Source organism: Schistocerca serialis, chromosome 6, assembly GCF_023864345.2.
Source record: "Schistocerca serialis cubense isolate TAMUIC-IGC-003099 chromosome 6, iqSchSeri2.2, whole genome shotgun sequence".
In the NCBI taxonomy this organism is placed as follows: domain Eukaryota; kingdom Metazoa; phylum Arthropoda; class Insecta; order Orthoptera; family Acrididae; genus Schistocerca; species Schistocerca serialis.
In genome coordinates, this window is record NC_064643.1 from 533,692,547 (window position 1) to 533,708,331 (window position 15,785).

General features: G+C 41.8%; 1 protein-coding gene across 2 annotated transcripts in view; it reads right to left on the bottom strand.

Annotated features, from left to right (window-relative positions):
- Nucleotides 1–15,785, bottom strand: part of LOC126483731 (EH domain-binding protein 1) — a 220,675-nt gene that overhangs the window by 80,642 nt on the left and 124,248 nt on the right. For both annotated transcript variants that reach the window (XM_050106839.1, XM_050106838.1), the window contains exon 11: nt 14,110–14,359. In XM_050106839.1, coding sequence (XP_049962796.1) covers nt 14,110–14,359 — 250 coding nt within the window. The remainder of the gene's footprint in view (nt 1–14,109; nt 14,360–15,785) is intronic.

Here is a 15,785-nt window from a genome sequence, read left to right on the forward strand (position 1 = left end):
TGAACAATGCAAGTCTATAAAACTGAAACAGGAACTAAGGCTCCTAGTAATATTATACAAAGGATTTGCTAATTTCTGTTATATAAGGAGCGATCAAAAACTTCCTGTTCACAGTCCTTCCAGTCCAGACTCAGTATGCCAATCAGAGGCAAAATTACTGAGAGCATTGGGGCAATCACCCTGCTGATACACCACGTTGAAGATACACAGTCAGTGAAACTTCATGCCCTGCTGCATGAAGACGTCTGCAACTGCCTGTTGCACATCCTAGCCCACAGAAATCATAGACCCTTCAAGGCCCTTTTTAAGGGACCGAAGGTGTGGTGATTGCACAAGGAGAGATCAGGACTGTAGGGTGGGTGCTCAAGCATCTCCCTCTGGAGTTGGCATAACTTCAGCAATAAGAGAACAATGTGTCATCATGAAGCAGGAGCACCCCTTGTCACGTATCATTCCACAATGGTGGTTTTAGACAGACATGATGCCCCATACACATTCTTCATTATCAGATGGATGCCCATCATGTTTGTCATTTGGCAGCCAAGAAAAGAATAACAGCACAGTAGTTTGGATGTATTTGGTAATAACACCACCACAGTTTATATGTTTCCACATTTACCACACGTGTGTCAGAAAAACACAAATGCCACACTAACACCCTGCCTACGTGGTTGGTGCTTTCATAACCACTTCAGAGTTGTGCTACATTGCATATATGCTGCAGCAACACCCTCAAATGGAAAGTTTTTGATTGCCCCCTTATATAAGATGACTGAGGCAAAGTCAGAGAAGTCACATTGCTGCTAGATTCTCCCAACACACTGTTTTTGCTTTTAAGCCCAACAGAATGCATTCCAGTGTACAGAAAAGAACTATTTTGTCTGATCATCATCAGCACTATCAGTGGACTCTCATAGCATTTTATAGTTTTTTATAAACTCAAACAAACTGAGTTTAAGAAACAAAGACTGGTGGGGAAAAGAAAAAGGTATATTCTCAGTGTTTTTTTCCCATAGCACGAAGTATAACAAATCAGTATTAAATAATCTAGTTTACAGAACTATTATGAAAACGTACAATTATAATTAACAGTTATAAGCTAGTTCATTACTTATTAATATAAATTGTAGAAATATTACAGTTAAAATCTTCAGACTCTCTCAGGGTGTGCCGAAATCCCAGAACTAAAAAAAAAAAAAAAGAGGTGGTGATGGGTGGGGATGGGAGGGGGGGGGGGGGAGGAGTGAAATATGTTTAGCACTTTTCAAGGGTACTGGTAAAACCAACTGTGATGGAATGCATAGAGGAAACAATGTAGACATAATTTTCTACATTGTGCACATTGATCAAACTAATTTTAGGACGCATTTCCAGATGTGCCTACTTCAGTAGCAGCAGCAGCAGGTAAGGTAAACGAATGAGCAACTGCAAGTATTAGAAACCTCTATGAGGCTCAGCAAGCTCCAAATTACACAGTCTGCAGATTACCCGTGTATAGTCTGGAAATTTTTGAAGAAATAAGAAATGAAAGCTGAAGTATTCTATTACAATCAGAATAAATATTTTCATTTAGAATACACTATTACACTTGTGACTCGTGTTTTACCACCAGAAGATGAAGCCATCCCCAGTCACACTGTTGGATGTAACTGAAATATTTTTCTGTTGTTTTCCCATTTCACCTTCAAGTAAATGTAGAGACTCTATCCTGATACGTTCATGGCAGATTTTCTGTCTGTCTGTCAATTTAATAAATTCACTTGCAGTTAAGAATTGATAGCTTTTAACTCACATAAAACTGATAGTAAAAGAAAATGGTTTAGATTTTCTTCTGGGATGCTTCCCTTCTTTTTCTAGGTTGATAAGAAATGGCAGCATACTTTTGAAACACCACCAGCAGGTATGGGTAGCCAATCATACTTTTCTAGCCATTGACAATCGCAGCAACAACCTACCTCTGTCATCCTGCAGAAAACGTTCTTGTTTTGTATGAAAAGATGATTTTTGTGAGTTATCTTCCGCATCACTCACACAGCAAATAAACCAAGCTGTTATTGTGACAATGAAAATACATTACCCACTGAACAGTGAAAAAGCTTGTGCAAGAACGTTTTAGACGTCCTCAGTTTCTGGAAATCCTTATATATTCCTGATGCAATCAGCAGTATTTGTAAGGCCTGTGACAACCTGAAGACAACAATAACAGCTAACTCATGGAAAAAATTGCAACATCATCTACAAGTGGCTTTCAATGCTATAGTGGTGATGAGCATGACGATACCGCTACTCAACTTGCCAATCTTGCAAAACAAATTTCTTGTTGGGAAGACGTAAACGATAAAATTTGGCGAGTGGTTCAACAGTGATGACTTTGAACCAGAATTTCAGCTGCTAAATAATGTGGATATAGTGAGCAAAGTTAGTTTCGTACAGAGGACATTAAGGAGCTTATTAACACACAAACTGAGACACCGAAATGCGTTAACCTGTTATTGCAGTAATACATTTAATTAAAAGCACGGTGTGCTTTATTTCCCAGACTGCAAGCATCACACGCTCATGGACACTCTTGCCTTAGTAAGTAACCAAGTGTCAGAGTGTGCTTCTGAAGTGGAGATACTGCATGCATATTGTTACACTGTGCTTCATAGATCATTCCCTCCCCCCCCCCCCCCCCCCCCCACCATGAACCATGGACCTTGCCCTTGGTGGGAAGGTTTGCGTGTCTCAGTGATCCAGATAGCTGTGCCAAAGGTGCAACCACAACGGAGGGGTATCTGTTAAGAGGCCAGACAAACGTGTGGTTCCTGAAGGGGGGCAGCAGCCTTTTCTGTAGTTACTGGGGCAACAGTCTGGATGACTGACTGAACTGGGATTGTAACATCTACCGAAACAGCATTGCTGTGCTGGTACTGCAAATGGCTGAAAGCAAGGGGAAACTACGGCTGTAATTTTTCCAGAGGGCATGCAGCTTTACTGTTAGTCCCCCATTCGGATCTCTGGGTGGGGAATACTCAGGAGGACATCTTACCAGGAGAAACAAAACTGATGTTCTAGAGATTGGAGCATGGAATGTCAGATCCTTTAATCGGGCTGGTAGGTTGGAAAATTTAAAAAGCGAAATGGTTAGGCTAAGGTTATATATAGTGAAGTCTGAAGCCAATACGAACAGCTAGTCATGTGGATACAGGGTTGCAAATACAAAATCAAATAGGGGTAATGCAGAAGTAGCTTTTTTAAAAAAAAGTAGGAATGTGGATAAGCTATTATGAACAGCGTAGTGAATGCATTATTGTAGCCAAGACGGACACGAAGCCCGTGCCTACCACAGCAGCACAAGTTTATATGTCAACTAGCTCTGCAGATGAAGAGATTGAAGAAATGTATGGTGAGAGAAAATAAATTATTCAAATAGTTAAGAGAGACAAAAATTTAATAATCATGGAGGACTGGAATTCAATAGTATGAAAAGGAAGACAGGAAAAGCAGTAGATGAATATGGACTGGGGGTAAGGAATGAAAGAGGTAGCCGTCTGGTAGAATTTTGTAGAGCACAACTTAATCATCGCTAACACTTGTTTTAAGAATCATGAAAGAAGGCTGTCTACATGGAAGGGACCTGGAGACACCAGAAGGTTTCAAACTGATGATATAATGGTGAGACAGATTTAGGAACCAGGTTTTCAATTTTATGACATTTCTACAGGCAGATATGGACTCTGACCACAATCTATTGGTTATGGAATGTAGTTTAAAAGTGAAGAAACTGCAAAAAGGTGTGAATTTAAGGAGATGAGACCTGGATAAACTGAAAGAACCAGAGGTTTCAGAGATAGCATTAGGGAACGACTGACAAGAATGTGGGAAAGAAATACAATAGATGAAGAATGGGTATCTTTGACAGATGAAATAGTGAAGGCAGCAGAGGATCAAGTAGGAAAAAGACGAGGGCTATTAGAAATCCTAAGGTAACACAAGAGATACTAATTTTAATTGATGAAAGGGGAAAATATAAAAATGCACTAAATAATCAGGCAAAAAGGAATACAAATGTCTACAAAATTAGACTGATAGAAAGTGCAAAGCAGCTAAGCGGGAATGGCTAGAGGACAAATGTAAGCATGTAGAAGCATATATCACTAGAGGTATGAAAGATGCTGGCTACAGGAAAATCAGAGAGACCATAGGAGAAAAGAGAACCACCTGTATGCATACCAACAGCTCAGGTGGTAAATCAGTCCTAAGCAAAGAAGGAAAAGCTGAAAGGTGGAAGGAGTATGTAGAAGATCCATGCAAGAGCGATGTCCTTGAGGGCAATATTATGGAAATGGAAGAGACATAGATGAAGATGAGATGGGAGATATGATACGGCGTTAAGAATTTTAAAGAGCACCAAAAGAACAGAAGTAGAAACAAGACCCCAGAAGTAGACAACATCCCGTTAGAACTACTGATAGCCTTGGGAGAGCCAGCCATGACAAATCTCTTTGATCTAGTCAGCAAGATGTATGAGACAAGCAAAATACCCTCAGACTTCAAGAAGAATATAATAATTTCAATTCCAAAGAAAGCAGGTGATGACAGGTGTAATAATGACCGAACTATCACTTGAATAAGTCACAGTTGCAAAATACTAACACAAATTCTTCATCGACGAACGAAAAAACTAGTAGAAGCCGACCTCTGGGAAGATCAGTTTGGATTCCGTACAAATGTAGGAACACATGAGAAAATACTGACTCTACGACTTTTCTTAGAAGCTAGGCAAACCTACATTTATAGCATTTGTAGACTTACAAAAAGCTTTTGGCAATGTTGACTGGAATATTCTCTTTCAAATTCTAAAGGTGCAGAGGTAAAATACAGGGAGTGAAAGGCTATTTATTATTTGCACAGAAACCAGATGGCAGTTACAGGAGTTGAGGGGCACAAGAGGGAAGCAATGGTTGAGAAGGGAGTGAGAGAGTTGTAGCCTATCCCTGATGTTATTCAATCTGCACATTGAACAAGCAGTATAGGAAACTATAAAACAATCTGGAACAGGAATTAAAATCCAGGGAGAGGAAATAAAAACCTTGAGGTTTTCCAATGGCATTGTAATTCTGTCAGAGATAGCAAAGGACATGGAAGAGCACCTGAACGGAATGGACAGTGTCTTGAAATGAGTATATAAGATGGACATTAACAGAAGGAAAACAAGGATAATGTAATGTAGTTGAATTAAATCAAGTGATGCTGAGGGAATCAGATTAGGAAATGAGACAGTTAAAGTAGCAGATGAGTTTGCTATTTGGGCAGCAAAATAACCGATTATGGTCGAAGTAGAGAGGATACAAAATGTAGACTGGTGATGGCAAGGAAAGTGTTTCTGAAGAAGAGAAATTTGCTAACATCAACTATAGATTTAAGTATCTGGAAGTCTCTTTTGAAAGTATTTGTATGAAGTGTAGTGATGTATGGATGTGAAACATGGACAATAAACAGTTTAAACAAGGAGAGAACAGAAGCTTTCGAAATGTCGTGCTGCAGAAGAATACTGAAGGTTAGATGGGTAGATCACGTAACTAATGAGGAGGTACTGAGTAGAATTGGGCAGAAGAGGAATTTGTGGCACAACCTGACTAGAAGAACGGACTGATAGGTAGGACACATTCTGAGGCATCAAGGGATCACCAATTTAGTACTGCAGGGAAGCATGGAGGGTAAAAATCACAGAGGGAGACCAAGAGACAAATACACTATGCAGATTCAAAAGGATGTAGGTTGCAGTAGTTACTCGGAGAAGATGAGGCTTGCACAGGATAGAATAGCATGGAGCGCTGCATCAAACCAGTCTTTGGACTGAAGACAGCAGCACCACCACCACTTCACATTACATCTCCTACCTTTACATTCTGCACCAAGCTGAGAAAATAGAGATACAAACTTTCTCTACTGTAGGTAGGCTGGTAACACCACTTCCTTCATATCACAAAATACTGAATATAAGAATGGTACAGAGGGAATCACAGCACATGGTAAACACACTAGCCAAAAAAGTTCCCCTCTTGAGTATACAGAATCATATTGACTTTGATATCAAAAACTAGGAATTCATTCGAAGCACAAGCAAAATGAATAAACATCACTTAATATTCAGAATCCATGGTAATTACTCAAACTAGTATAGAAGAGAGAACTTCAGCAGTGGTCCCACGGCATCATCTGTTTCAATGGGTGGCTATGAGGTATATCATGCCAATTTCAGTAATGTCATGTTCGACCACTACACTCTTGGCACAATACAAGAGGTTTGTGTGACCCAATCATACCACTTCTGTGGCTATTAAGTTTTTCTTTCTGCAAAAACAACTAAGGTCATAAGTGCCCATGTCATAACCTTAGATAAAAAAAAACTTAAAAGTGACTATATGTTAAGCCTTATCAACAGAAAGAATGTGAGCTAAGAAAAAGGACTTCCTTGTGGAGAAAGGTGCCCAAATTACGCAAAGAAAACAGCAGGCGTCCCAAACCATAGATTCGCCATATTTCTATGACGGATAAAAAGTAAAATGCGGTCGAAAGCCTGCGCATATTTCACTAAAACAGCTGATAACTCAGATGGAAAATATACAATAGAATGTAAGTGGTTAAGAAAAGGGCATCAGGATAGGAAATGGCAAAACATATAAAGTTGACAACAATGAGCACTAAGCGGTGGGGAATCACCACTTAACAGATGGTGATGGCTAAAACGACAGTGCCCAATTCGTAACAAAGCTAAAATAATCTCCTTGTGGCGAGAGGGTCGAGATGAGGTCAGCCAAGCCGTTGGGATAGCTTTAATTCCCTGGAGCTTGTTTCCATGGAGAGAAGACCAGTGGTGAAACCAAAGTGACACCACCTGCCAACAGACGGCAACATATCCGAAGGGATGGAAGAGCTAGCAGACCGAGGTAGATGGACTTCAGCCTTGGCAGAAGCATCAATGGCCCCATTTCCCATCAGACCGACATGACCTGGAACCCCCATGAATGTCACAGTGGCTCCCTCAACAGTAAGTGGAAGCTTTCTTGAAAATGCTGCACTAAGGAGTCGGCTGTTTACCGGACACACAGGCTCTGAAGGACGCTGTGAGAATTGCAACATATGACAATTAAAAAGCCTGTATTGCCAAATGTACTGGGTGGCCTGTTTAGCAGTGTTCTGGAAGTCGATACCGAAAATGGTAGGTGCCAAGAGTGCACACCTAACCCCATGGTTGCTCTTAGAACCATTAGTGTACACATCAGATCAGTGTACATGAAGATGCTGTCACTAAGTTGTGTGCGAAGGTCGAGAAACTTAATGCGATAGACCAAATCTAGAGTACTTTCCTGAGGAAGTGAATAAAGTCCAAGATGAACAAGGGGCTGCCACACAAAACTAAGGTGGTGAAGGGTTCACACTCATCAGGAACATGGCAGGTTGCATGATGTTAAGCTGCTGGAGCAGGATCCAAAAGCAAACTCTGGGAGGTAACAGACAACGTGACAGCGGTAGTTCGGCAGCTTCTGGATAAAGGCTCTCAACCAGGCTGTGTAAAAGGCACCAGTCACCAAATGGATTCCATAATGGTGGATTGTGTTAAGACTGTTTAAGATGGACGAACGTGCAGATGACTAAACAAAACACCCATAGTCTAGTTTCAAATGAACAAGGGGTCGGTATACATGGAGAAGGGTGTCTGATCCTCTCCCCAGGAAGTACCACTTAGGACATGTAGGAATCGAGAGACTGGGTACAGTGTGCTGTCAGGTAAGACACATGGGAGGTCCAAGAAAGTTATCTATAATGCAAGAACGCCAGGAATTTTGTAGTTTCTGCAAACAGAAGAGCAACAGGCCCAAGATGTAAAGAAGTTGGAAGAAACTCTTTGTGCTGCCAGAAATTCATACAAATGGTTTTGTCAGTGGAAAAACAAAAGTCTGGACAAGTATAGACGATCAAGACATTGCTGAAGACACCACTCGGAGACAAGTGCGTGGAGAACAGCAATAGATCGCAGAGTTGTCAACAAAAAGAGAGTTGGAGATCCCTGGTGGGAGACATGCTATAATAGGGTTAATGGACATATCTCATGATGGAGCTTTGAAGCACCCCATTCTCCTGGTTGACGAACTCAGGCTTGGACGAACTCACACATAACTTGAAAATGTGATCTTTTAAAAATTCCTGAAGGAAACGGGGTAGGCGGCCTCAGAACCCCACGTGTATAGAGTACGGAGGGTACCAGCCCTCCAGCAGGTGTCTTAGACTTTCTCCAAATCAAAAAAAAACATGGTCACAGTGCGGTATTTCCTCAGAAAACCACTCATGATACGGGTTGGCAAAGTCACGAGATGGTCAACTGCAGAACGATGTACTCAAAATCCATACTGTGCAGTGGTTAGCAGATTGTGAGACTCAAGCCACCATATACGACCCAGCTTGAATCCATCCCTTTGCAAACACAGATAGTGGGAGAAATGGGGCAGTAGCTGGAAGGAAGGTGTTTGTCCTCATCAGGCATAGGTATGGGTATGACAGTGGCTTCACACCAGCATCTGGGAAATCTGCGATCTGACCAGAAAAATGTGATTGTACGTGTGGAGGAGAAATTGCTTGCCCACAGGAGAAAGTGCTGCACCATCTGAATGTTAACACTGTCCAGCCCTGACCGAAAGATCGCGATGAAGTAAGAGCAAGATCTAGCTCCCTCATAGTACACGCAGCTTTGTAGCATTCATGATTCTGAGAGGAGAAAGGTAATACCCAAGTTTCCTCCACTCATTTCGGAAGGAGGAAGGCATGATCGTAGAGAGTGGAGCTCAAAATCTCAACAAAATAGCAGCCGAAGGTGTTGCAGTTAGCTAAAGGGTCCACAATGACATCACCTGTTACAGTCAGACCGGAAATCTGGGAATCAACCTTGGTCTCCGAGAGCTGACCGAGATTGACCAACACGTCAAAAGAGGAAGTGAGTTGTTGAAAGAACAGGTAAATAAATCAAGCTAGCTTTTTTGCTATCACAAAGAATGCAACAGCACTGTGCACATAATTGTTTATAATGGATACAGTTCACCATTGTAGGATGGCAGTTAAAAAACTCTGATGTCTCTGTGAGAGAACTGTGTCACAGCACAGAACATCTCAGTCCACCAGGTGACTGGGACACTGTGCAGGAAAGATGAAGTAGGAGGTATGGAATGTTTTGCAGTGGCAAGAATAACGATCATGAGGTACTTTACCTGGTCATCACAACTGCAAAAACGTTGTTCATCGAAGGTCAGCAAAGAGGATACAGCCTCCAGTCATCCTCAGAAAGCTGCCAATTGGGTTTATACATAGGTGGGGTAGGAGTCAGCAAATGTATAGCACATGGGAAATGGTCCCTTGAGTAAATGTCAGAGAGAATGGACTACTCGACCAACAATCTGGGCAGCACAGAATGAGAGGTCCAAATGGGAATAGCAGTGCATGGAGTCTGAAAGGACCATGGGTGCTCCAGTGTTAAGACAGATGAGGCCGAGTTGATTGAGAAGGTCAGCCAACAGGGCACTTCTCAGACAGGTTCTGGAAGAGCCCCAAAGTGGGATGTGTGGATTAAAGCCACCAAGCAACATAAAGGGGTGACAGAGTTGACCAACAAGACGGAAAAAGTCTGCTCTGTTGACACCGAATGAAGGATGGAGTAGATGTTGCAAAGAGAAAAGATGAAGCAAGGAAGGATCATGTGGACTGCAACAGATTACAGCCAAGTGTTCAGTGAGATGGTTTGGCTATGAACGTCATCCCAGATGAGCAGCATGACTCACCCATGAGATGGAATGCTGTCCTCGGGGGAAAGTTCAAAGCGGACCGGAAGGAAATGCGAGAGGTCAAAGCAGTCGTTAGGACGTAATGTTGTTTCTTGGAGGCAGAGAACAAGTGCACGCTGGGATTCTAAGAGCAGTGCAATTCCTCCTTGTGGGACCTAATGCCATGAACATTCCATTGTAGAAGAGGCATAATGGGGAATGGGACGCAGGGAACAAATGAAGAGTAATCACCTCGGCAGCTGCTGAGTGTCAGGCTTTCAAGACTTGTTGCTACAGGACATAGAGGCTATGAGATCTACAGAGGCGTTGGCATTCTCACTGGGTTGGCCTGCTGATTCCAGGACAGAAAAAAAGGTAGGCAGTGCACATAAACATAATGGAGGTCAGTTGGGTGACGGTACCACATGAAGACATTGTTTAATAGCATCTGCAAGTCAAGAAAGGAGATGATCATTTGCTTTTGTTTGATTTCTTGGAGTCTTTGCAGTTGGCAGATGAAGACTCAGATGTTTGTTGGCTAGTGGGATGTAGTAAGTTTTCATGGGAATATTATGTCTTTTTCCTGGCCCATCAGTTGTGTAGCAGGCAATTCACCACCAGAGGTGAAGATTTGGTGACTTGTTGCACAGCTGGAGGAGAACAGGAATGGGATGCTACAATTATACTGGGCAATTTTACAATTGCAGTGCTGAACTGGAGGTCACAAGTTTGTGTGGCCATGGCCATGTCTTTTGTGGAGCGAGATGTAACAATAACGGTGCCGTAAGTGCAGGATGGTGACATGCAGAGCTTTCGACAAGCCAACAACTTGCAAGCAAGAGGGTAAGGTACTTCTTCCTTCACCCAGATCTCCTGGATGGCCTGCTCATCTAGATACATATGACATTCATGAGATAAGATGACACAGTTGCCTTTACAACTGATACAAAGGGGAGGTCACCTTTGTGAGCATCCCTACAATAAGTAACACATTTGGCCATGTTTTTACAGGACAGGCAAGTGTGGTTGTAATGTTGATGTTGGTAGCAATGCACTGGGTAGGGAATGTATGGTCAGACTGTGATGACTTCATAGCCTGCTTTTATCTTCAATGGAAGCACTATTCAATCAAACATACGGAAAAAAGTGTGTTTAGGCATTAAGATTGCAACAACCTTTTTCATTACCCGACGGACAGCAGTGACACCCTGATCAAAGCAGTAAGTTTGGATTACTCCTTCAGTCAGACCATCAAGCAGCTGAATGTAAATACCATAACATGAAGAATTCAGCGTTTGATGGGCCTCGACATGAACAGAATAGCCATGGAGCAGCTAAACTGTAAGCAGTTGTTGGGCTTGAAAATCACAACTGGTCTCCAGAAGTGAAGTCCATTGCATAAACGAGAGCAGGATTTCACAGGGCCTATAACAGCATCAACACCTTTTTGAACAATCAATGGATTAACTGTACCAAAGGACTCAACATCTTTGGTATGTGATGCCATGAGGAACCGAGGTGCAGCTGGGAGAGTCTTGGAACCTTTAGTCTCATTCTGTTCACTTTTAGTAGACATAGACTGAGATGGTGATTAGCTCACTGAGAAAAAATCCCCCCATGATTTCCAACATCTCTGATGGCAGGCTCCTTCCAACTGGGGGTCCCCAAGATTGGGGCTCACCCGCCTTACATGATTGTCCATACCTCAGGTCACATCTCCCGAACTCCTGACTGGGACAAACTGGCAATTTTGGAAGGTCACAGCTCAGGCAACCACCCCTCCGTGGGCCTGACCTGTAACAGGCAGTAAGTACAACCCCTATCTGTCAAGCTGGGTCTTGGAACTACACATTACTCAGTCACCTGTTACAAATCAAACACATGGACTGGCCTTAAGGAGCACACTGGGAGGAAGAAGAAACGAGGAACCTTACACACCCAGTCAGAGGAAGGGTAGGACATGCAAAGTGAATACAGAAAGAAAAAACATATGTGGGACTGCTCTGATAGCAGGCTACTAAAACTTCAGAACACATTCCACAAAATATCCCAGATGTGTTCCTCAAGGGAGGGGAAAAATTACAGCAGGAGGAAAGACATGCAGCACAGAAAGGGAAAAGGTGTTGCAATGGCTGTGGTTCCATGGTACCCAAGCACGAACTTACCAAACAATGGTGAGGCCCCTGGGATGGGGGTATTAAATTGGGGAACTTTCCACTGTGCACAGTTTCCTCTGACAGGTGCACCAGTAGATGTAAAGAGAAGCACCAATACTTTACTAGTCTCAGAGTAAAGAACAATGTAAGGACAAAAATCTGCAGAAGAAAACTGAATGGTGGTTGTGTTAGTTACGAGACAGAACTCAAAAATTATCTTATGTTGAAAGGAGATCTGAGCACGTGAATGATCTGTCAATCTATGTACAAAATATTAAGAACTAATTTACTTGTAAAACCATTTTTAAATATAACAGTTATTGCAAGAAACTTTGAGTTCCTTGGTAGTTTTGAGAGATGATGAAGTTATCTTTCCAGCACTGCAACTACACAAGAGGATATGAGGTCCATCTATTACTGCTGGAGCATGGTTATCAGGTACTGATTAGCAGGCCCCGATTCCCAGCAAAGTTCACACATCAAAAAAAGTTGTGCATCACCTCGGTTCCGAGAGTTCTGGAACCTGTACAGAAAATTGGAATAGATATCAACATAAACATCATTTCCGCCCTTTTTATTGCTCATGAAAACCACACATTGCATGTTGTACTACCATACAGCGGGATCATCAGAGATGATGGTCCAGACTGCTGTACACACTGATACCTCTAATACCCAGTAAGACATCCTCTTGCATTGGTGCAGGCCTGTATTCATCATGGCATACTAGCCACAAGTTCAAGTCACTTTTGGTCCAGATTGTCTCACTCCTCAATGGCAATTCGGCATAGATCCCTCAGTGTGGTTGGTGGGTCACGTCGTCCATAAACAGCCCTTCTCAATCTATCCCAGGCATGTTCGATAAGGCTCATGTCTGGAGAACATGCTGGTCACTCTAGTCTAACAATGTTGTTATCCTAAAGGAAGTCATTCACAAGAGGGGCACGATGGGGGCGCAAATTGTTATCCATGAAGATGAATGCCTCACCAATATGCTACTGATATGGGCACTATCGGTCGGAGGATGGCATTCACGTATCATACAGCCATTTCGTCGCATTCCATGGTCATCGGTGGCATATGTCGGCCCCAAATAATGCCACTACAAAACAGCAGGGAACCTCCACCTTGTTGCACTTGCTGGACAGTGTGTCTAAGGCATTCAGCCCAGCATATGTGACACTCATCAGTGAACAGAACATGATTCCATTCAGCATGTTGTTAGGCCCATCTGTACTGAGCTGCATGTGTCGTGGTTGCAAAGATAGACCTTGCCATAGACGTCGGGAGTGAAGTTGTGCATCATGCAGCCTAATGAGCACAGTTTGAGTTTTAACACGATGTCTTGTGGCTGCACGGAAAGCATTAATCAATATGGTGGCGTTGCAGTCAGGGTTCCTCCGAGCCATAATCCGTAGGTAGTGGTCACCCACTGCAGTAGCAGCCTTTGGGCAGCCTGAGTGAGGCACGTCATCAACAGTTCCTGTCTCTCTGTATGTCTTCCATGTCCGAACAACATCACTTTGGTTTACACCAAGACGCCTAGACACTTCCCTTGTTGAGAGCCCTTCCTGGCACAAAGTAACAAAGCGTACTTGATCGAACTGCAGTATTGAATGTCTAGGCTTGGTTGAACTACAGATAACACAAGCCGTGTACTTCCATCCTGATGGAATGACTGGAACTGATCGGCTGTCGACTCCCTCCGTCTCTAATAGGTGCTGCTCATGCATGGTTGTTTATGTCTTTGGACACGTTTAGTGACCTCTCTGAACCGTCAAAGGGACTGTGTCTGTGATACAATATCCACAGTCAACATCTATCTTCAGGAGTTCTGGGAACCAGGATGATGCAAGATTTTTCTTTGATATGTGTATATCAGGCAACTGGAATATTTTATAAGACACATGACTGACAATTCGAGAAACTGTAATATGTAATGTAGGGGTTGGTAAGAAAATGAACCCTATTCATAAGGAAGAAGACACCCATAAACCATTATTTATTAATATTCTTTTCATCAGCCACAGAAAGAAACCTGCCACGGCTGATAAGACAGGGAAGTCTGCTAGGATGCTGAGACAAGGGAGCCACAATGTAAATTATATTTACAGGTACACACTTTAATTGTGTGAAACTAACTTACGATAATATACCTTTTCTCTATTAAATTTGTCCTTGGTAGGGGACAAAACTTTTCCAATTATACTCTTTGAGCTGGCAAGAATTTTGTCTTTGACATCTTTTACCGATGTTGGAGACTTTTCTGAATTGTCCCCAGAGTCACCAGACACAAGTGGTAACCGGAGCCTAAGTAAAGAGTTCTGCCGAGCTGTCTTTGGGGAAAGAACTGCACTTTTGTTTCCTTCACTGTCACCTGTTCCTTCCGAATCAATTGAAGCAGACCTGAAACACACACAGACTCAAAAGTTACACATAAATAATAATTCAAGTTGTTGGCCATCTGGGCCAAACTAGAGATAAAACTTTAAATTTCTTCACACTGTGAGGGATCACATTTGCACAGCCATTTAGCATATAACTACCATCAGTAACAGATCATCCACAACTCAATCACTGTAAAATAGCATTTACTAACAGAAAAGCACTTATTTCAAGAAGAGATATGTATAGAAATTAGGACTTGCAGCCTGTTACAATTTTATACACTGAACACCCAAAATTCCAATAGTTAGATTTTCATCAAATATAGAGTGCAGTAGTTGTTCCATCATCCATACTTCGTTAATCAGGCAGTACTGTTAGGCTACAAGTCTGAACCAATGTGAATTTATTAATTTGCTTATGTCAATTGTTACAGCCATTACTGATCGAGGACCTGGATATCTGTTGACAAAAAATAAAGCAATGAGCTGGATATTACATGAATATTGCAGAAGGGACATACAAAGAAGAATTTAACAGGAAGTGCCAACACACATTCCTGCCAATGACGGCACTAAGTGGAAAACTGGAAATTTTCATCATCGAGCTGAAAGCATTAAGTTATGCATGACTAAAGAGTAAACAAAAATTATAGGAGTAATCAATGTCATTAAACAGTAGATACAAGACTCTTGATTAGCATGTGTAACTTTGATTCATCCCAAACAATGAGCTCCAAGGCTATTTTGTACTTAGATGTCTACTGCTACTTGAAAACATAATCAAAATTTACAGCTGCAATATCACAGTTCTTATAGCAAAGGTGCTCATTGTAGTGTGTCAGAGAACACGCTAGATGAATTACTAATTAAAGTTTATACCTATATTATCTAAATAGCGAGTTTAGTGTGGTGTGCACGGTGTTCCATGTTAACACACAGTCACTTATGAAGAATGGCAAGCCATCACATTCCCTCTACTTATTTCCAATTCTGGCCTGGTACATACAGAAAGTACGTCATGTAAATACATTAAACCACAGCATGTTCACATGCTTTATCCAACTATACCTTTCATACATTGTGAACCATCATGAAGTGTTATAAATTATGTAATGCAGTATTCCATCATCTACCTAGTGTGCATCCTGGATAGTATTTGTATTCTTTCTTCTTCTGATATTTTGGCTGATAACTTTACAGTAATCTTTAAGGTGAGTCATTGGCATGTTAGCAGGCAGAATATGTGAGGAATAAATAATACTATTATGGATCTGCACCTGAAAGATGATGGATTATTCTACCTGCTAGCAAAACTTCAAGAAACATATGTAATACTTTTCAATAGTGTCACTTCCTCTTTATTTTCTTTTGACACCCTACTGAATGCTTGCATTTTTTAAAATATTTGTATGTATCAAACAGTCTAATGCAACCCGAAAAGCAGA